Raw genomic sequence first — 24,898 nt, 5'->3', positions numbered from 1 at the left:
AAAAACGAAATTCGTGTCAATGACCGAAACCATTTGTTATTAAAGTTTTTATGCAAAAATGATGGCTAACAATTAAAAGTAACATTTTTTTCTTTTGTGGGCCTAAAGGAAAATGTAAGGTATATCATCATAATATACGCAAAATGACACAATTTAACAAATAATAATTGGTTGAAATTATTTGATTTATATTAATAAATATTTGAAAATATTAATTGCTGTAATAAGTTTTTTTTTATGATTGTACAATAATGGTGTTTCCTCATTCCTTGAATCCAGTTATTCAGAACTTAAAATCGAGAAAAAACGATTCGGTAAAATAAGTGACACTCAACAACATTTGGACAAAATTTTATATCTTAATATAGTTTGATCAATTTGCCTTGAGTATTAGAATCACATTAAACCAAAACAAAAACTCGCTCATTTTGGATACAAATACTTTTATTAATATACTTTAGGTACTATCCTTGTAGGCTAATTATAATGCAAAAATTTTTGATTTAGTTAGACGCTTTTGATTTAAATGGAATTGCATGCTGAAAATATCTCATTTTGCGGTTAGAATTATTTTTGTAAATCTAATGCAGTTACATACATTAAAAAAGTGATATATGATTAGTTATTTTTTCCAATTTCCTGTTATTATATGGATACATCCAGAAGTTTTAACCGGCAATTCGTGCTCATAAAATACTAATAAAAAATCAAAATATCCATATTCCTCTTAACGATTTAGCTTACCAATGAGACATCCCGGAATTTAGTATGAATGAAATTATACTAAATTATGGAATAAATCATACTAATTCATTTCTTTCTTACTTTAAAATGTTACCTATTTTTTTTGTAAAATCTTATTATTTTGCCATGAGCCCTTTGACTTTTAACATGTTGATAGATATACCGGAAGATGAGGAGGAAGATCAGAGATTGACCACCTTGTAGCTGGTGGCCAGCCGTCTCGAAAAAGATGTCAGTTCGGTGATTCTGTCAGATTTATGGACGATTTATTTTAAGGATAGCAGTCGGACACAGCAAATTCGGTCGATATTGCTTCCTTCAGTGATGGGGGGGGGGAGGCTGCTGGCTTAACTCCTTGACCGAAAATTTTAATTAACTTCCTGATTAGACGACACATCCTATTTGGAACATTTATTATTATTTTAATGTCTATAATAATATCAGGCCATATGGAATATTGCAGTGTTTTTAAATGATTTTTGTATTTTAAATGACTTAATACATTCCTTTATTTGCATATTTTAAATTAAGTATTCATCGGTTTGATATGCGAATCAGACTCATCATTGTATTCAGAGGGTTTAAATCAAAATCTGTGAATCGATCATCTAATTCAATTTTCCAAGTTATGGATGAATTTTATAGTTTACATTATGACATAATTTATGAAATTTAAACAATTATTTACAATTGGATGCTTATTATGGAGAAATTCAATAGAGGACGATGCCAAGGACTATGATCTTATATGTTAATGAATCATTGTGAAACAATTACTATGTATTATGTTTTTTAAAGCAAATAATGCATTATTCGATTCTTGTAATATTCATGTAATGGAAGCCTCTTTGCACTGGAAGTTTATAATATCCATCAATACATCTCGGATGATCTACAATATTCCATTTTGCGTAAATTTGGATGGAAGAATATCTTTTATGCTAAAATGTAGTAGAATCACAAATGCAAAATTGTGTTCTATGCACATTTCAACTAATATTATAAAACAGCTGTCTGATGGCAGAGCTACGGGGTGTCTGGTTAATCAACCTATACAATGACATAAATAATACACTTACTATAGCTGATTAGTTTCTAATGCAATTATTTATTAGATAACCTTCTGGATAAATTTAAACATAGAGCGCCTCATAAGTTTTAATCATGTCATTTTGGGGTATGTGATTTGATCGCAAATGCTACAGCTTGGAATACAATAAAAATACTTCAAAATAAGATTGAGAGACAAATAAGTTTTATACTGTGATTACGATATAATGGTATAGGGAAAGATCTCCTACTCTCTATCAGAAGATGCTTTCCATAAAACGACATCAACCAGTTTTTTCCCAGAAAAACTAGATAACAGCGACAATCAGAACATTATCATTAAACAGCTTCAACTCATCAGCGATTAGATTAGATCACTTCCTATAGCTTACAACACCAACATGATTCTGTGAACCGATTTTTACAGATTATTTTATTGTGTAAAATTCTTCCTTAATCTTTTTCTTTCTTTTATTTATTTACTAGCTGCCTTTGGCGACCGGCCAGTTCGCCAATATAAATGCTCGCTAAAACTTTCGATTAAATATTTTATGCAACTTGAGCTCACAATAGGTTTTTCAACAAAATATTTTTAGCTTCAAGTTTTGATAGTTCACTCATACTATTACGCAGACCGCTCGCTCTCTTCATTCCATTTCCCTCTAATTTCCTATCAGCGCTCTTAAAATTCACTTTTAAGTTAAAGGAGAAATGATTGAACTGCAATTAGTATAAAGACACTTTTTACTGAATCCAAGCACGTCCTCTTTTTTAAAACAGAAAAAAAGGAGAAATGAAAGCAGACTTGAAAAGTATTATACACATTATATAATAATTTCATAATTTATATCTCCTAGAACCATTCAACAAATTTCACGGATTCATCGCAAAATTTAGTTTTTAGTTTTATTTTCAAAAATATTTAAAAGATTTCAATAATTTTTAATTTTTTTTTTCCGGTCTATAAATATACTTTAAAAAAGTATGAAGTGTAAATTTTAGACAGCCCTATGCTCCTAAGGAATCATATTCTGCAAAATATTTTTGACTATTCTGCAAAATATTGCCTTGACACTCCACCTTTTAAACCAATAAACAAACGTTTCTATGTCTGCGATCAAATTTGGTCGATTTATTAGGGTTATCAATATTTCAGTTTTAGAACAATCAACATTTTTATAACCTAAGCCAATCACTCTTGAGAAACCCTGGGAAATAAATGGCTTATTTGAGATGGTCGATGAAGTGGTCTAAAATCGTCGGTTTTTATAGAATAGTGATATTGAAATGTTTCTAAATCGGTCAGTTGTAGTAATTGATTGAGTTGATTAGAGTGTAACTCTTTTTGTTTTAAATATTAGAGTTTCAAGAATATTTTGTTAAATATTATTCATATGGCAGAGAATATATGTAAAATTTTAATATTCTTAATTCATCAGAGCTTTTATTGTCTCAAATTACAAAAAATATAATTATTTATTTCATTTAGATTATTTTGTTAGCCGATGTATGTCTATTACAAAAAGTTTACAAATTACTGTTGGGCCGTGATAGAGTGGGTATCTAGTATATATTGAAACCTATTTGCCTTTAATAAAGCTGTTTTAATGAATTAGTAATACTGATATCATAAAATTTCATACAAAATGTTTCCTTGCATTTAGCTCTTTAGAAAATATAATATTTTATATTTATTTCATTTAATACAGACACATTTATTATATTTTTATTATTACAGTATTTTATATTATACTTATATATATTTAATAGCTTAATTTGCAGTAATATTTAGCTTATATTTTAATGTAAACTTTTGTCAATGTGATGGCAACACATTCATAAAAGTTAATTTTTTCTCATTGACACGTAACGTGCTCATGCAGTTTAAATTTTATTTTTTTTAAATTTATTAAAAATAGAAATTTAATTTATAAGTTAAAATATTAGTATCATTGAAAAGACTGTTTTTCAAATTTCAATATAATGTCAATTTTGTGCTGTAATATATTCCGAAATTATAGCGGGGAAGCGCCAAAATTGTACTTATTTTTTATTAAAATTCTGATTTAAAATTTTTAAAAAATCTCACGAGGAGCACATTTTTTATCTCTAAGGTATACATGTGCCAAATTTGGTGACTGTAGGTCAAATGAACTGGCTTCTAGGGTGCCAACACATGCGCGCATACACACACAAACACACACACACATTCGGCTTAAATAGATAGATTATGTTAGTTTTAATACATGTTCAGCATTTTTGAATTTATCAAGTGTAACCATCTTACTATGTAATGATGTTGTTAAGCCAGTTTTCTTCCATCCAATTGCAATATCCAGAGATTAAGAACCTTAAATTCAAGAACTCCTTCCACCCTCTAACAAATCGATAACATGAAAGATGCATTACACTCCAGCCTTCCGTACCAAAAGAAAGTGAAAACATTTAATGCACAATATCAGAGCACCATGTTCCATAATCTCCCAGAGATCCGATTCTACTTAAAATTTTGCATTTTCTAGAATTATCCAGATGAGTTTCGTGAAAATCAAATTCATATAGAGCCTGTTTTCCTAAGATCTCAAAACCAAGTCTCGACAACCAAGCGTCTCACCATCACACTAACTTCAGATTGATTGTGAACAGAAACAAATATATTTTGTTTAATTATATTTATGCGAAGTAGAATTAAAACAATTCGGTGATAGACAGATTTGATTAAAAATAAATAGTGCGATTAAAAATAACTTGTATGTAACGAAATAATATAGTGATGCGTTTTTCTTATATAACAAAATCTCAATAAGTCGTCACCCTGTTTAAATCGTAATTTTCCTTTAGGTCTTGCATGGTTTAATACATTAATGTAAAATAACCCTCCTTTTAACCGTTATCAAATTTGATTCTACTCCGGATATTTTGCCACTCTAAAAAATGGCCAAAGGCATCTTCTCCATTTTGCATGCTTTCATGCTGTATTTCCAGTGCCACCCCTTCACTTTAAGAAAGCCAAGCCTTTTAGTGGATCTTTCAATCACGCTTGTCACTTCAGCAAAAGATCTGCAGGTCCCTATTTTTGTGAAGCTTTCTTTTCCATATAACTCTCACTTTGCGGATATTTGGGTTCTTGGAATTTCTCTACACACGTGTCCAATAGTTCTCGTTGCTGGTCATTCAACGCATACTTCTCGCTACGACTCTGTCGAGCTTCTCAATACTTTTCTTGATCATTTTAGCAACATCTAGAAAATAGAAAACAAGTCAGAAACAACCTAAAAGCTTGAGAAAATTCGACAATTCTTAACAGTTTAAATATATTTTAAAAGAGAGATATTTCTAGTTTTCATAACATTCATCCATCAACATTGTTAATTTATTTTAATGTACCGAGGTAATTAATAGAAAAGAAAATGTGGTGATTATTAAAAAGTGGTTTTGTTTCTCTCCTTCATTTGCATGCACTGATTTCTGAAAATTTTATTTTTGTCACCAAATTCTACTGTCATTCAGGAAAATATTTCAATGTTCTTGTTTTTCTCAAAAATTCCTTCTGCGTTTAAGTCATAAAAATGTTTGGTCCCTTGAGTGACGACTTAACGAGGTTTTACTGTAATATATAAAATCTTATGGCTGAATGCATAGCTTTAATTATAAAAATGACTGCTTTTTATAAATATTTTCTGTAATATTTATCGAAGGCAGATACTTAGAATGAAGGGTTCAATTCAATTTCTATTCTTCCCACAGCATGGAATCAATTATATTCAGTAAAATGTTATACGCATAATTGTTTGGGAAGCGACTTCGTTTGCTAAGGTTTCCTCAGACGGAAAAATAAATTGGAAGGAAATAAAATATATAATCTGGATACCCATTGGTGGATAACAACCAAGAACTGAACTTCAGCAGGAACTAAAGATCTACATTCAGATGGAATTAATCGAAATAAATAACCTGAATGAATTTCCCTTATCCCTACGAATCGTTTAAGTAAAACGAGTTTCTTAATAAAACTTTCAGACTTATTTATTGTAAAGAGCATAATTCAATTTGGAAAGTAAATTCATCTCATTTTATAAATGCCCTATTCAAAACTTTTTTCAGGTTGAGAGTTCTTTATTCAATCACATTTAAAAGGAAAACCAAATTAGGAATACCAAATCTCATGAGATAATACATTCAGTGCATCCGAAGAGATGCAAACTAAGCTTTATTTGGAAACCGTCGGGAGATTCGAAGATTTTTGTTGAAAAGGATAAAGAAATGTTCTGATTTGGTTGAAAGCGTAGATGAGAAATTTTTTTGAAATTGAGCTATGAATCGAAAATATTAAGTATTAAATTCAACTTGGTAAGATAGTTATAATTCGTTTTTAAAATTATTTACAAGGCGAATTTATAGCACTGATGCGTAATAGAGATGCCAATCGTAAACGAATTTCTTTACAAGGCGGTTAAAAAAATGCAGGATTCGTTTAAATATAGAGAAATTAAATTTATGTAGCAATGATTTTTGTTCCTGATCATGGACACTACCTTAGACTAAGCCATTGTATATATTTATTTTTCCCATTTATTTACTTATTTTTTCATTTGTTTATTTATATTTTTCTCTTTGTTTTTTTTTGTTTTTATATATATAATTTTTTTTCTGTTTTCTAAATTTAAATTGCCTTTCTTAGGTAAAATTTATTATTTACAAATTATGTTTCAATGGTGCTGTTGGAATATTATGTAGGCTCTTCTGCTTGGGCCATTTAGACCTCTCCGCTTTTTCTTTTTATGCCTGCTCCTTTTTTTTCCGGTTTTTTTTCTTTGGCTGTTTTTAGCTTCTAGTACACAAGATTATGAAAAAAAATGAATAGCTAATCCTTTGATAGCTATTTAAATTCTTTTTTTTTTGTTGAAATTTTATTTATGAGCTTTTACCGGTGTAAAGCCATTTTTGGCACACACCTAATCATCATCAGAATACTTCTGTAACAATAATCGTAATTATAAATTATAAGAAAACTTCTGATAAATGTATGATGCTGCCAAATCATTGCTTAAAATTTCAAAATCATTCGCATTGTGCATACTACAAAGAATTTAAGCATATTTATTACTATGCAATTTCATGTTTCATTTCTTTACAAAATAAATTTCGCTTACTTACGTATTTACATTTATACGTTTTCAAAAGTAAACAGTTTAGAAAATAAGTTCTAAAACAATAGTATCATTCCCGAAAGAACTGGTAAAAATGTTGTACAGATTTGCATTCTTGCAATCATTATTATTTTGATGTATTGATTATTTATACAAAATCAATTGAAAAAGATTTGTTTTGGCATTTGTCTGTTGAAAGCACTTCAATGTTTTCTTCCAGTCCTTTTCAATGAGACAGTGGGAAAAGCCTTTGCCTTAGAAACAGATGACCGATTCAGCTAACATTGAAATTGCTCAAATGGATTACAATGCGAGATTGCAATTAGAATTTATTTAGAAATTCATCTTTATTCATTGATAGTTCAGAAATTCATTTTATTGTTCTTTCTTCTATTTCGCTGGTTAAGATAACGAGTCCTGGTAGTAAAGTTATCAACTATGAGGAAGAGTCGTTACTTTATGTCTATGAAATAACAGTTTTAGAGAAAAATAACGGACTAAGTGATATTTTTCTGAAATGAATGTATCTGTATCTTTGTTATAAGCAGTCTCCATGTAACACGACTCCTTGTGAAACGAATGATACTACCTCCTCCTACGTATTCTCTTGAGTCATTGCATATGCTTTTGTGGTAAATATAGTGGCTGCTTAAGGTGTATGTGCACACTTGAAACTTCGAAAATCGTTCAAAATATCGAATATTTTTTATTGCTTAATAATGTTCTCTGATCCTTTAGCTTTCAAACGATACCAAGATGTTGTCAATATTCGAAATATTTCTCGAGTGATAATTATTTTTCTTGAGGTGCTTTCATTAAAAACTCTAGTTATGATTTTTTTTAAAACTCATTTTATGAAGAATGATATTTTTCCACTATGTTGCTTCATTCAAACTGTCATAAGAGATGAATGTTGCTTCATAAACAATCATTTCTCTAATCAACAAGAAATTAACCAAATACAATTATTTATATATCAAAATAATCTGTATGAAATAGCGGATGTTTTTTGCCTCAATCAAAGTTATATTTATAGAAGAAAATTTTTAATGGCTAATGAAAAGTTAAAATTACAGAAAAAATCTCGCATTTTCTATTCATCGTTGATGAAAAAATTGTTAAAATAAAACTATAAATTTTTATAACTTGATTAAGGCAGACAACATGAAGACATTAGGCATAATTTTCAACTAGAATTGTGTGCCTGTACAAAATAGAATTTAAGATATCATGTTTCAAAAAATAGGCTAATTAGCTCATTAAATATTAATTAATTAATTAATATATAGTGTAATATGGTTTTTTTCTCACTGAAATGAGTTTAAACCTATATTATTGACCCACTGTGAAAAAAACTGGATTTTTAAAGTTAAAATTAAAAAAAAAAACTTCTAGTGTGTACGTACACCTTAAGAAAGTATCTGGTATTTTTCCATGGGCTCAATCCCCCTTGGGAGGGGGTACCTCAGACATGAACATGAGAAGCTTCCAGAATTGTGTTTGGTTCTCACCGCCTTGGTGGGTACAGAAATTTTGTGGGTTAGCTAACTTCTACAGATGGCAGGACGTTTTTACTAATAGAGGAATTGCACTGTTGTCCGCTGATGAACCTGACGACCGATTCTTATTCCCACCAATGTTGGCACGACATCCGGCTATTCAGATTTTCCCGAGTGACTTCGGGTAGCTATTTATGGCTTCCTCCAGGGTTAGAAAGAGGAAGATTAACCGTCAGACACAAACACACGTATTTAAAGAAGCTACTTCATGCGTATAAACACAAACTCCTATTAAATCTATTTGTTGTGTGCAATTCTCCGATCCTTCCAAAAACAATTCAACTACATTTTAATTAATTATATAACCAAATTGTTATTAATATAACCAAAATCTTTTTGTGATTGTGCAAGTTTAGATCATGGCAAGATTGAATAACATAATTGGACATAGATTATATTGAAAGCAGCATAGCATTCCTTCTATGAGTTTTTATTGATAAAAAAAAATGAGAACCAAAATTAAATTGATTATATTATTTTAGGGAACTATATGATATTCTAATTATTAACCAGACAATCTGGTTTTAATGCTAATGAGGCCTTTTTTTATTATCATACAAAAGTCAGATCTGCAAGAGATTCTAAGCGATCATTATTGGTACTGCAAAAAAATAAAAAATATAATTTATTTTAAGTTTGTTACTGAAATCACTGCACTATGCTTTGAATTTTTTACCTTTAAAATATGTGTTACAATTTCTTTAAAATTTCGATTTTTTCTCTGTCTTCTGTAATGCGATTACTTTCCAAAAAGAAAGACACAGGCAGAGGAAAGAGAGAGAGAGAGAGAAAAGGATCGAAGTAATGGATACGATGTGGATGAAATAATAATTTACAATAGATATTTTTATTCCGTTAATATTGGAATTATAAATTTTGATGAACCTTTCTTAATGAGTTTCGAGGAAGTTGAATGCCGCGGACTCGTCAGTATTCGGAACGCGGACACGACAGTATTCTGAACGCAGACACGACAGTATTCCGCAACTGAATGTGAGAATGTAATGGTCTTTACCGGTCACTACCCAATCTCTTCCGCAGGAGACATGCTTCATAAATGGAGTAGATGTGCCTCATACCAACATCAATTCTATACTCTCCATAGAACCGAGAATTTGCTCATTTATCCGTCAATTTCACGTTCACGAGATCGAGAAATCCACCCACTCTGAAGAGAAATTATGTCATTCAGGCTGATCCAGGCCTTCTATAATCTTCTAGGGATGATAATACTATTCAAGACAAACAACTTTTGCAACAGAACGTAGAATCGCAAGAAGGAATATCTACCGGGAGGGTGAGCAACTAATCACCAATAAACTAAGTATAAACTATACAAAAAAAAGCAGTTCTGAATGATTTACAATAGCAAATAAACACATAAATGAATAATAAAATACGAAGACATAAATGAATAATAAAATACGAAGCAAGCATGGCTTCGAACGATAGAACCTTTAAACACTTATTTTAAATTATTATAATGTTATTGGTGCCACTATATTTACTGTTATGATTATGTTAAGTAATGGTATGATTATTTTCTTTGAAATCTATAAAGACTTTTAGAATTAGATTTTAGTATGGAGTTAGACAATCCTTTCTATTATAAAATGAGAAAAATCCTAAAATAAATGTACTACATTTCTCTTCAGAAAATGCGGCATGCCATATAACACGAAGCTGAGATCTTCAGAAAATTAATTCAATCTTTAAAATCATTCAATCATTAAAATAAAAATAGTGTGTTGCATTGGTGAAAATTATAAATTCTTTTTTTAATTTAAAAAATGTACAACTTATAGCCAATTTAACATCAGTGAACAGTTATCAATTTAATATTTTATATTCTTTTATGAACCCCATAAATCAATGACAGATTTGAACAGATAAACTGTACATTCAGCAAAACATTCCCATGCTTTTATTTTTAAACAAGCCGCAATTTTCTTCTTTTTTTTTGTATAAAACATTAGTGTTTTTTTTTTTCTTCTTTTTTTTTTTTTAACCTTAATCTTTTACCATCCATATGAATCCTGAAAAAATAAAACTCTGAAGACAAAATAATTGTCCAGTATTTATAAAAATATTAAACAACAGTTTTTACTGAAGCCTTCGCAAAATATCACAAGACATTTTGCTTTGGGGAAAGCGGCCCCAAAAGACTGTTTTCTTTGAGAATTTTATGAAATAATAATTTTTATTCAGTGTCACGTACTTACTATGGGGATCAATTGTGCTTAGTGTCAAACCGAGGACACCGAGTTCATTGTTTACTTTTCGAAAATTCTTTGCCGAAATATGGATTAAAGTGAGAAAATGACAGCCCAAGTTGCCTGAGAGAACATTTTTTTTTTTAATTTTTCTTTTGAATAAACTGACTTTTAAAATATTTCATATCAAATACATTTGGGAAAGAAAGATTTCAGAGCGAAATATTGCGATTTTAAATTCTACCAGAAAAATCTTCTGCTTTTTGCTGAGACGGATATTCTACTCTGTCTACAATTTTGCTTAATAGGAATAACTATTGCAAAATGACTGCTATTAAACTGAAAATGTACTTCAAGTATAACATATAGTAGAATATCGAGATCATGTATATAATTTTCATTATTATTATGTTCTTATACAGACATAAAGAATGGAGCCATAAAATGAATCAAAATGCAACTAGTATAAATAATCTAGAAAATGCATTACGAAGCTACTTTATAACTTTATAAATGAGCAATAATATAAATATTAAAATGAGAGTGGAATTCGGTTTGGAAATACAGACGAAAGAAAATGTAGAAGGAAAAAAGAAGCTTAACTAGGAATAGATTATAAATTCAAATTTCCCATAATACCATCAGTAATGGATTATATAATGAATAAATAAAGCATATATTCTTAAACAAATTATTAAAGCAATGAATTCTTTTAATTTATAATAAGATATAATAAAAAAAACTGATGATAAAAACTGAATAATAACTAATAAAACTAATAAGCCCTCTAAGGTGCGAAACACGCTGCATGCAATATCGCGGAATAGGCAGCTAGAGGATTGAAGATCTCCAAGACGTGTCATTCCATTGGATGATGTTTCCTGTCATGTGTTTCGAAGTTATTTTTATTTACTTTTTTGTTTTTAAACATTGAGTTTAAAATAAGTCATTATGTTAAAAAAATCGATTTTTTTTCGAAAATACGATTTTTTTAATCTAACATTCTTTATTTTTCAACAGTTTTTTTTTTTATAAAATTGCTGAAATAATATATCTGATTATTTCTGAGACGTTGTATTGATTTTTATGTCTGTACTTTTATACATTATAGTGCTATTTTACATCTTTAAATGCCATTTTCTGAAATTCCAATCTTTGTTAGAATTTCCTACGAAAACCCTCATAAATTAAAATGTAGGGATATTTGTTATTGAAATTTGTATAATATTTTTTCAAAGATTTTCTACAGTTCTTGAACTAGATAATAAGTAAAGTATTCATTAAAAATACTCTATAGTTTTCTTAACGCTTCACACAATGCGAAAAATTGAAGATTTAATGTTATTTATCCTACGATCTTCAATATTTAAACAGTTAATAGAAATATAGTTTTTTTTTTCAGTTCAAGAATTAGGTAATATATATCTTAAGCTATCTACAAAATTTTAAGCAAATCATTTGATAAACTTCTATACAAAGTTTTTTTGTTGTATACCTCATTTTAGACACAAAAAAAAATCCCTTTTTTCCAATTTTCAAAACACATTTATCATCCAACTGGTATATTTTGGTATTATAGATGTTTCTCATATTTTTGAATTTTTGGATAAAAAAGAATATTTTAGAACATTTTTCAAAAAATTCATATCGAACGCAATTACATACCTTAAATCACTATTATATAATTACAATGCATAATATTATATTATATAATTTCCTTCTATACTGCACATTACTTTATCAATTTTTTTATAAAATATCCTAGATATTCTGTAACACACACCGCGACATCTGTATCAAAACATTTTAGTCGTATCTTTGCGAAGGGAGTGGTAAATTGATGCTGTTTATCTCAGTAATCGCTTTATGTTCTGGCCTTCTGTTGCTAGATCAATGGCATATATTTATCGTACAAATTTCTTTTCGGGAAAAAGACCTCATGCGCTTATCTTTGCAACTATTTGAGATTCTGGCACAATGTGTGAAGGATATAAAAAGACAATATTTCGGACATAAACTCGCCAAATAGCCATATCTTAAGACTTTCACTGGTATAAAATATTTCTTTCATCGGAACCTGCTTTTGCGAATAATAAATATCTTATTCTTGAAAAGAATCCTATTTTATAAAAATAAGAAAAACGCTGAATGTAAAAATGTTTTGAGAAGCTCACAGCAATACTTTAAAACAACAAACAAAAATTTCATTCAGATTTCGCAAAACGGTGAATCTTTGATATTTTGCATTGCATGCACTTAGTACTAGTATTATTAATTTGAAATCGTAATCTTTTTTACTTTTCATTTTGAGAAAAAAAAGATTGTTTTAATGTTTGAATTTAAAATTTTGTTAACCTTTCCAATATGGTCCAAACTGAGTCCTTCTTTAACAGTTCTGGAAATTATTAGTTTGAGATGTTATGGAGAGAATCATTTATTTCCTCGGCCACTTAAAAAGAACATAAGTTAATTAAGTACTACATGGAGTGTTCGCAACTAAATAAAATCGACAGGTACAACGTGTTTTCCTAATTAAGTACAACGTGCTATTGTAAAATTTTGAATTTTAACAAATAAAATACTGAAAATGAGATATAAATTAAAATGTTCCTCTCATTAAAATTAAATTGTTCTTTCTTATTGTCCGGTTTAAATTCATATCTCTTCCTTCAAAAGCTGGAAGCACCAAATCATGTGAGGATTTCGTAGTGATATATCCATTTGTGTGTTTCGTAGTATTATATCCGTTTGCATAACAAGTAATAAACCGAATATAAAATATATTTCAAAATGTACATCGCATTATTACTGAATTGTCCTTTGAAACGGGATAGTTTCATTTCATTTTATTATTTTGTAGTGATATGAGTGATGGTTGTAATTATAGTCAATGCGTGAAAGTAAGTGTTTTTTTAAGCAAAATGAGCACAATGCAAAATGCGGACTATAAATCTTATATTGCACTTGTAAGACGCACAGACGAGACAGTTGTAAAGAGAAACAATTTTAATATTTGCAGTTATTTACAAACAGTAATGTGGGGAAAGAAATTAAACGAAACTATAAACTTTACTAAAGGGTTGGCCACAACATATTGTATCCTTCGCTTCTTAACTAACATTTTTTCTCCCACACAACTTTCAGTACTGCTGAGTTCTGTAGTTCTTTCTGATGGCAGCGCTACCTGCATGCAATTCAGAGTTCGGCAAAATATATCTGTCACATACCGATTTTAATGAAAAAGCATTCTCATTCCAATGTCATAAAAATGCTTTATATATATATATATATATATATATATATATATATATATATATATATATATATATATATATATACTTTTTTTAAACAAAAATAAGGTTAAAAATGCTTTTAAACTTTTTTAAAAATCTAACAAATTTTTAAATTATTAATTATATGTCATTTCGAAATTATTTTATGTTTATTTAGAAGTTTTCTGAGCTTTAACTTTCTTATTAAAAGAAGCTATTTTCTAAGCATTAAGTCGATGCAAAGTCAGCTTTCATTTAAAAAAAAATACTACTTTTAATGTAAATAGTTTTATTCAAATACGTTTGATATCCATTCATTAAATTCCTTCCTATAAATTGAGTCATTATTATCAAGCTCCATTTTCTTTGTTTATAACTTCTTTCTAATGGGTATTTAAAAATGGATAGTATATTGACATGGCATAAACAATGAATAAGTATTTAAACTGAAGATTGTATATAAATGTCAATTTGGAAATCAAACATTGATTTTATAAAAAAATTAAACGATGTCTTAATATTTGTTTTTTATTATATAACTATATTTTCTGAAGTTACAACATTTTATTTACTACCTTGAAAGCGAAAATCATACATTTTTCAATTATAATTCTGGGTATCTTCATAGATACATTTTATAAAATATAAACATGCGTATCATTTAAGTATTTTGTAAATCAAGAATATATTTAAAATACGAAAATAATTTATATAATAGTGATAAATAAAATAAATTTTATTCAGTTCAGTACAAAAATTCAATTTTAGTTGGTTTCCACTTAAAATTTCAAATTGAAGAAATTTTAAAATTGATTTATTTTATTTTAATTTTATTATGATAATGTTCACATTTTGACATTTAAATGTACTTGAATATTTAATCAAAAAAATCTACATATCTGAAATTTTGTAATATGATTATAAAATGTTAATACATTGTTAATGTCGTAGATGAAAGGCGCTAGTAGACTTTCCTATCCATTTTATAAAATTTACATCAAAAGATTCGCATTTATTATATCGTTCTAAAATTATTGTAGGAGTACCAAAATATAATCAAATAAAATAATATATCATGGATAGGAGTTGTTATGCATAATGAATGAGTCCATCATTTGCGTGGAAGCATATTCATTTGAAATGAATATGCTAACATTCTTTTTATTAATAATTGATCTTAGCATTTGGCCATTCGTGGGGTTCCTGCAACAAACATGCTTTTACAGTATGTATTTTGACGGAGGAAAAATTCCGCATGCTTCCAAACCTTCAACTGTATGTGAACATTTTCTCGTATATGAAGTATAGAGAAAGTTTATCAATCGTCGAAAAATTCGGACTCCAGATTCTGATGAGTCGCCACGTTTTAGAACTTCCCGAGTCCGAAAGACACATTTTCGATATTATGTCTGTTTGCCATTGTGTCTGTGACCAAGGTAACTCAAAACGCTTTGAGCTAGAAGGATGAAATTTGTTACAGGGTCAATACACCAAATGAATGGATTTCTATCAAATTCTGAGCAAAATCCTTTCAGAGGAATTCTGTCTGTCTGGCTGCACCAATAAAGTTTAGCATGATAACTACTAAGCAAAAAGAGCTCCACGAATAAAATTCAGTAGACAGATAAGAATCCTTACTGTATATACTTATGTTGCGTCACATACAACAAAGGGTGGACCGTCCGTCGATCTACACTTTCAGAAGCTTGCCAATGCGATGAATGAAAAACGCAATGAGTTAAACATTTCAAATTCGATATGCGATGTTGCCATTACCATTTCAGTTTTGTGTCACATTTTGGTTTCAATGGGTTGGGATAAACACGTCTAAAATAAAAATTCACCTTTTTTAGAGAATATGCATGAAGATTTTGAATCCACAGCTACTTCTGGTTTATCCCACTGTTTCATAACCTTTGTAAATATACCGTTTTCTAAAAGAGATGAACTCAAAATGAGAATTTCTGAATAATATGCTTCCATTTCCTATTTTTCTCATTTTATTTAATACTATTTCTGCTACATTAAACATATTTCTTACACATCAGTGATTCGTGTTTTATTTCTTATACGCATTTAACAATTTAATATTTGGTAAAGTTAACTGGAGATGGTAATCTAAGTCCGGACCAAATAATGCGGAATGAAGTTTAAATATGCCTGTAATGTACTTTATAATTATACTGGCTGTACTATTTCTAATAAAAATATATGTGTTGACGTTCTAGGAAATCTAATGCTATTAAGGTTTGAGAGAGCCGGCGTCCTGGCATAGGGGTAGCGCGTCTTCCCCGTGATCTGGGCGTCCTGGGTTCAAGTCCCGGTTTGGGCATGGTTGTTCTTCCGTTGTTCTATCTGTGAGATGCGTGAATGTGCCCTCCCGTGAAAAGAGGTTGTGCAAGCAGATGAGTGATGCATGAGTAGCAAAGTCGTACTCTTGTCCCTAGTTGGCGCTACTATAAAAACAAGAGACGTTCCCCCACTGGCTTAAAATCGCTGTCTTCGTAAGACCTGGCTTTTCTATGGCAAGTGCCCTAAGAAACAACAACAACAGGTTTGAGAGATATAATTTAGAGAGTAGTAATTGTGCCCAGAGGAGCTATTTTTTCAAATTTTAATTAATCATAATTTTAAAAAAAATTTGGCATTTTCCTTGATAAATCCGAAATTATTACAACACAAAATTGAATTTTATACCATTATAAAGCTCCAAATGTTATCTTTGAAATAATATTAATTTAGTAGTCCACAATTTTTAAAACGTTAAATTTAAGTAGTAAATTTATTTTAATTTAAAACAAACATATTTTTAACAATATCTTACGTCGTTGCGCAAAATTTCAAACCGTTTTTAATAATATCATAGAATTTGATTTTATTAGGATGGTTTATATACACATTGAACAAAACAAGTGTAAAGCTATTAACTAATATTCTCATTTCTAAAGAACTGGAACACTTAAAAATATTTTTATGAGGGGATAATGAAAATTAAGTATGCGTAAAAATTCAATTGAAAGTTAATGCAATCAATAAATCTGGCGTATCACCTGATCGCCAAAGGCGGCTAATACGTTACAAGTTTCAGTGTGTTATTTCTTCTTGGTATGTCATAAACATTATTTTTATAGTCCCATTTGCAAAGTCATGAAATAATTTACATGAGCTGGAAAAAATTTCAACTAAGAAGTTAAAAAATGAATTAAGATTAAAATATTAAAAAAAAAATTGTATATACTTGAGTGGAAAAACTGTTTTCTCTCTTCAAATCAGCTGGAGAACGATGAAATGAATAGGGAGGAATTTGACGATAAGTGCAAGTAACAAGATTAATGTCCTGCCCGAAGTGACTCATGGGGAAAATGTAGCTCTAGTGTTCTATCAAAACCCTTTCGATTGTTTTACAACTCATATTTCATTGCAGCTTGCAGGGAAATTCAACTTGATACATTATCACTGAGTGAGCTATTTTGAATTCCTGTCAAGAATATGCAAACGAATCGAGGGATATATTTTTAAATTTAACACATGTTTGGGTTATGAGTTTTCAAAAATTAATTACTTAACACGAGCGATCTTCAAAGAATAAATTATTAATATTTTAGAACAACTAGATGAGTATGTCCGGATTGAATTTTTAAAATACATATATTTAAAAAAATTTCAAAAAAAAAACCTCAATAAAACAAAAATATATAAGCAAAAAACTAAATATATTTTCAAAATTGGAAGAAATATTTTTTTTCTAAAATGAAGTATATAGAAAAAAAAAAATCTAATTTAGAAGTTTTCCAAACGATTTATTTTAAATTTGGCAGATAAAAAATATATTTTTCTTGAACTAAAAAATAAAATTATGTTTATACAGTATTTTAATACTGGGATCGAATGATGAGTAATATGAAATTTTTAAATATTCCGCATTTTGAAGTGCTTGTATAATATTTTTTAAATGAACAAAATTGCTTATCTTGAAGTATAGACATATCGAGTTTAGACATTTGTAACATATAGGAAAATTTCTGGACCAATTTTAAGAAAAAAAAAAAGAATGCATCATTTCGAGTTTTTTCATAAAAAAATTTAGAATTTTAAAAAGCAGCTTTGAAAGACTCTGGATAGTTTTGAAAGTTAAATTATCAAAATGTAGAAAGTTATGTGACATTCCAAAAAATGAACACATAAACTAAATTCAAACACTTTTTTTAAGAAAGTGTTCAGAAACTTGCATTATTTAATAAAATAATATTCAGTATATTCTCGAAAAATTAAAATAGGTAGCTGCGTTGATAAGTTAAGTTCAATGAGAACGATTTTATGAAAAAATTAAACTTATTCGAACTCCCAACTCAAGGCATCAAAACATGAAAATATTTAAGTCTTAAAATTCCTGTCTTTGTTATTAAAATTTGTTCATAATTATAGCAGTGATAAGTGTACTCAAAGCATTTATTTAATACTATCGCAAAGCTTGTGTGTGTAAAGTATAATTGAAGAACAAATTATCGTTATGAAAAATACTTAGAAAATTTATTAAATTTCGAGAATAATTACACAAAAGTAAAACTGATATTACTGAAAAGTTCATATTTTGAATCTTAAATGGTTGTAAATGCATATTAAAAAAAAACTTTAAAATTTTGATCCATTATTAGTTAAAATTCAATGCAAAATATTGGAAAAAGAAGCATTTCTAGTTATCTAGAATTAAGTATTTGTAAATTGTATAGCCACTATAGAGTGTTTTGAATTCATTTTGTATTTATTGCTCATATCATAGTTGACAAATAGAATGCACCCTGTGAACACAATCATGTTAATCTGCATTGTTTCGAATTAATTGAATTTAAAATAAGCATGAATATATAAAATCAGTGGAAGTAGTGACTCCTAAACTTTCTCCTGTTCTCACCAATAAATGTAAACTGCATGCCGCTGAAGAACGGCAGTAAGAAACAAAGTGAGAGGGCAAGATGTTTGGCGATTAGTCGCTAGGATGTGATTTTTTCACAAGCCCCAGAGCGCCGAATGGGTATTTTGATATTTTTACCGATCGATTGAAGACAAAATGACACGGAACTACTATTATAGCCACAAATATATGAAATTCAATAAGCTAATAAAAGTCTTTGTATTTTTAAGTTATCGCATTTTCATATTTATGAAAATACAGATGATAGACAATGAACCCCTTGACGAATTTCGTTCCAAATTTAATAGGTGTCTAGACTTTCAATGTTAATCTGATACTAAATTTTTACGATGTATCTTGATTCATTTTGTAAATATCGTATTAATTAATATTCAGGCAGCCAGGCAGACTTCCTCAGAATGGATTTCGTTCAAAATTTGAAGGAAAACTATAAAACTGGTATAAAGGACCAATAGCAAATTTCGTCCTTTTAGCTTAAAGCGATTTCGAAATAATATTGTTCTTAAACAGAGATCATTTCAGCAATGTGTTTTATGGACTCCTAAAAAGTGAAAATTCATCAAATTCTCGAGTTCGTATTTTTTTTCTCCATGATTAAAATATTTCTTTTTTCGTATACTTACGTATACGAGAAGTAAAAAAAATAATCAATCCTTGAAATTTTTATGAGAATATTGTGTCATTGTTAAAATCGTATAACTTTGCAGACAAACGAAATTTCTTTCATATATTCTCAGAACAGATACTTAAGGGCATTTTATATAATTTCGTGCCAGTGAAAGAAAATCCTCAAAAGATATTGAAAAGCATAAAAAATTATTAAAATATGTTAATGGCTTCCTGCACAGCAGAATTAAAAGCCATTTTACATCAGATGTAAGTAACACGACACCTTCACTAATTTATTAGCTGAATAACATTCTCGTTAATTTTTAAAAAAGTAATTAGAGTTTTTTCTTGGTTCATTTTTATTTAAATCTCAGAAAAATTAAGATATAGATGAATCGATATTGTTAGATGACATATTTGAATAATTTTTTATTACTGTAGAAAAAAGTTCATTTTATCCGAGGAGAAAACAAACCAAATCATCCATTGAAGATTTTTTTAAACGTTTTAAATGTAAATAAATATCGATTATCGTATGTTGAAACTTCTAGAAACTGGCTATAATCTTGCAGAAAATCAATACGTCTGGATCTTTCATTTAGAAATACATCCTACTAAATTCAGATTGTTTATTTGAGAATGAAAAACGCAAACAAGGTATTTAGGATAGACAACATTCAAATTCAAGAAACATAGTGTATCTAATTTAATATTGTTTTCTAGGGTTCATAGATGATATAAAAGAACGGGAACTTCTAATGGCATCTTTTCTATGAAAAAGTTTTAATTGGAAGGCAATTTACTATACAGATAAATGCATTTATTGAGAAGCAGGTATTGCAGATTGTTACTTATTCATAAAAGTAACAGGTTATAATATCAAGGTTATTCTGTTTAATAGATTTAATCTAATACAGGCTAATCTAATACTTATTTATAACAATATTCTTGACCAAAAATTTCAGTGTTCTTTCCAAACGTTAAATATGTATAGTGCATTACATCGGATTAAAAACAGATATTCAAAGAAGCAGATGGTATGAAGCATTTTAAGGTAAAAATGGTATATTACTGGGCCTGAAAAGTTTATGCAATTAATACATTGTTCTCATCTATGTTATTCGTAAATATTTCAGATTTGCCATCCTATTTTCGATTCGTAACCAGACGTTTAATTAAACATTTCATTCATTCAGAGCATTTAATTTTCCAGATCAATTCAATAACTTCATTCTCATCGATGTTAACTTCCTTTCTTTTGTGGAAATATTTAAATCGTTATGTGCAAAGTAGAATTGCTGAGAAATTCTTATTATGATATTTAAACTGTGAATAAATATAATGATAATCTCACTGCTATCCCATCAAGATAAGAGATACAAACTGATAAAGATTTTAATCAATAAATGCGAAAGTAGTTCACTCTCTCCTTATTACTTTTTCAAGAAATATTCATCGTTATTAACTGGGCCCATCAATATCTCAAAACTTGCATCTACAGTCACTAAAATTCGCATTCATCTCAAATGCATGACTTTATTTTCATCGTAAGAATAAACATGCGCATTCGATAAGACTGATTACAAATGTTTTGATTTGTATGTTGGGATTAGTTTCTTCACGTAATAAGATTGTAAAATGTAATTATATGGATAAAATATAAATAGAAATTAAAAGCAGATTTAACTGCACTTCAAAAGTTTTTTTATACTTATACATTTTCTAAAGATGAATTAGTAAATCGATCATGTGAAAAACTGCGTTGATTTACACAAATTGAATTGCCTTTCTTTTTTTCAGAGATCCTAATTTAGGAACGCAGCTTGGTGAAATGCAGATTGATCCCACCAGAGGTCTCTACGAGCGTGTCATCTGGCCGGAATTCACATCAAACCTGCAGAAGTACCTCAGCATATGCAAGTATTGTTCGATTCCTGTTGTTACTAAATATGTATTTATTATCACCTTTTGCATGAGCACCTGGCTCCTCATTCTAAATGGGCTTTTTTTGGAGATAAGAAATGCATAAAATAATTATTATTAAGGATTCTTTAAAAAAACATTCGCAGAAACTTATCGATTTTCAAAGTTATGTTGAATTAAAAGTTATGTTGTTATCGTTGAATTAAAAATATATATTGTCTTACATGGCTATTCTGTGTTGAAATAATAATCTAAGAATTTTTCTAAGATTATACTTGTTGAAGAATAATTACTATTTCTTTTACTTTCAATAATTATTGGAGGTATTAAAACATACTTATGTGTTTATAGAGGCCTAAGAAAATTTAGTCATTTTCGCATAAGGAGTTAAAATATCATGTACCAAACAGTTATTTGTAAAGAAACGTTATATGTCGAAAAACTGTCCTATTTCCGTCCTTTCGTGCAGAAATCAGAGTTCAAAGATCTCACAATCCATGCTTCAGATGTGTCATAATTCTTCAACTCTCCAGAGATTCCCCCTTTAAAAAATGAAAGTGGTTCTCCCTTCATCCTTAAGAAATTGGAAAAATGGAACTCTACTGAAAACAAAATAAAAACCATAAGATAGCCTTTGTTCAACTCTTTCATACAGAAGGAAGTGATGAAAGTACTTTAAAAATAGGTTGAACTGCTTCTGTAATCGGATAGGATCGTATCTTAAATAAATCTTCAACTTACATGCAACGGGATTTTATGTTAGTTTTCTTTTTTTACTAAAGGTATTAAAATGAAATGATGAAAAAATCAATTTTAAGTTGTAATATTTTAAGAAATGATCACGGAAAAAATGTGAACATTTCGCTTAATTTTTAATTAATATAAAATCCAAATTAAAAACTGATAAATATTGTTCAGAAGTGCACATTCCCACCCTACACAATATATATGTACCAAGTTTGGTAGCTCTAAGCCAAACACAGACCAAACTAAGCCAAACTGTAGAACGCCAACACAGACACATATATTCATTCTTATTAAAAGTAAAGATTAAACGGCTGATACGAAGTAAAATTATACATAGTTTCACAATGTTTGTTTTAAAATCAAGCGACCGTCCTGCGCATATTTAAAGTAAGAAAAAATGTTTTTGTAAATTATGTGACAAGACACCAAACTATAAAAATTCCGCAGTTGTCTTGATTGTATTGTTAGTTTAGAAACAATCTATCCTGTTTCAGTGATTACACTAGTGAAACAACACACTTTAATTAAAATGTGCTCTTTCCCTGTAACTTCCTCCAGCTAAACAAACAAGTGTCTCAAAACGGAAGGATTTATACGTTTGTAACGCACCGAGAAAACAACCCGGGTAATTCTCTTCCGTAATAATTAAAGGACATTATGTTCATGACAGATCTCAGCATGAAGAAGTGTTAAGTAATCCGGCCAGAAGTATTTAGTACTAACTAAAAGATTTTCTACAGGATGGTAAATAATTAATTGGATCTTTAGCATTCGTAAATCTCTCGATTTATAATCAAGCTTTTAATTAAGAGTCTCCGTGTCAAAGGACGGTTTCTTTGAATCCGATTAAAAATATTTTATAAGCTGGAGGTGCTCCTCTCCTACGAATGCACTCCCAACTTAAAAGTATTTTCAGAGACAAAAGGGGAAATGTCTGCTTAAAGCGCAAGTTAGTTAAATCGAAACTAGTGTATGATTTGGTAAGTTTTCTGTGCGCAATTGCAGAAAAAAAAATGAAAGTGGAAATAAGTTTACAATGTATCAGGAAACATCGAAATCATTTTTAAAATTTTATTCTATTCAAAAATGAAGTATACGAGGAGAAGATACTTAATGTTTATGAAAAATGGTCCATGGTTAATTAATGGTTATGCTAGTATATCAGTCCCTAGTGATCAGTCCCTAGTGACCATCTGAGGGAAAGAAACACAATTTTGAAAGAAGATATTATGAAGACGCGTTGATGATATGAAAAAAACAATTCAACTCTCAAAATTGCTGTTAAAATAAGTAAATTTTGGAATTTTCTTATTTGAATGTCTACTTTTTTCAAAAAAAAAAAATATGATGCTCACTGGAAGAAAGGAGTTACAACGACATTTTTGGCGCAAAAAAATAGCGGGTATAGGTATAGACAATAAAAAAAGGAAAGACAATAACTGTGGTTTATCCCAAAACATATATAGTTTTCTCATTTGACATCACGTTCTACACAGAACCTCCATCAAAATCAGTATAAGATACAAAGGTAGGAAAATTTCTAGCTTTGACACAGGGCACTACAATGCTAATGACAGCTCTTTGCACACAAAAAAGAAAAATAGCAACCGTGGTATATACCTGAACATGCTTTCTCATTTGACACTGAACCTAGCCTAATGAATTTCCATCAAACTCAGTATAAGATGCAAAGCTATGCAGATTTCTAAATTCTGACATAGGGCACTACCAGGCTAATGGCGGCGTTTTATATAAAGAGAATGGTATTTATCAGAACACGTAATGTTTTTCTATTTGACGTCACTAACTATGCTGAATCCAGCCTAGTGGATTTCTCTCAAAATCAGTATAAGATGCAAAGATATACTGATTTCTAACTTCAATACAAAACACGACCAAGCTCATGGCATCGCTTTACATTCAGAAAAAGGTATTTAAATAAGAATATTGTTGTTTTTTGTCCTTTGAACAACATGTATCTTGCTATGAAACAACGAGGCGAAACGGTAAAGTTTTATTTTGAATTTGAAAAGCGCCACTTTCATAGGAAATATCAGCTACGATTAGACATATATTCAGTGCTAGCTGTAAGGTAACTGCTTACAATATGTATAAACCGGTTTCAAATGTGACCGCTCTCTTCTTAGATGCCTTTATGAAACTATTGCAGTTCTCGCGTATTAAATGTGCTGCTGTTATTAGAATTATAATGCCACCTCAATATCTTTAGCATTTCTGGAGGGGTTCCCATTGAACATTTATAAGCATGTTGAGTTTAAACTTGTAGTTGTTACTTTTTTATTTCCGATGAACATGGTTCGGTTTAGTTTTCTTTCAATAGCACAGCAAAATTAGGTTATCTATTTATATACACCCTGAATTCGTATAAATTTTGACATTCAAGTAAAATCTACCCTCTTATATTTATTTGAAATTTTCCTATTTGCATTAAAATCTTGCTAAGGGAAGGTAGAATTTCAGGCTCTCTAAACAAGATGAAAGACAAATTATTTCGGTAGAATGCTTGTTTATTGCATCCTCTTATGTCACAAACGCGTTTTAACAAGAAGCGGGCTAACAACAAGCCATACTAAAGACAGGTTCGATATAATTAAGAAGTTTTTAGGTACATATCAAACTGGAATTTGTGCTCCTAAAACGCGGAAGAAAGTTTTTATGATATATTATATAATTCCTT

At 29.3% G+C, this 24,898-nt stretch overlaps 1 protein-coding gene across 2 annotated transcripts in view; it reads left to right on the top strand.

The window, feature by feature from the left end:
• LOC129967117 (neuroligin-1-like) overlaps positions 1-24,898 on the top strand; it is a 700,350-nt gene that overhangs the window by 631,964 nt on the left and 43,488 nt on the right. For both annotated transcript variants that reach the window (XM_056081798.1, XM_056081797.1), the window contains one exon: positions 21,331-21,446. In XM_056081798.1, the coding sequence (XP_055937773.1) occupies positions 21,331-21,446 (116 nt within the window). The remainder of the gene's footprint in view (positions 1-21,330; positions 21,447-24,898) is intronic.

This window comes from Argiope bruennichi, chromosome 4, assembly GCF_947563725.1.
Source record: "Argiope bruennichi chromosome 4, qqArgBrue1.1, whole genome shotgun sequence".
NCBI lineage: Eukaryota > Metazoa > Arthropoda > Arachnida > Araneae > Araneidae > Argiope > Argiope bruennichi.
Note: the sequence above shows the minus strand (reverse complement) of the source record. Positions and strands in the feature narration are given on the sequence as shown.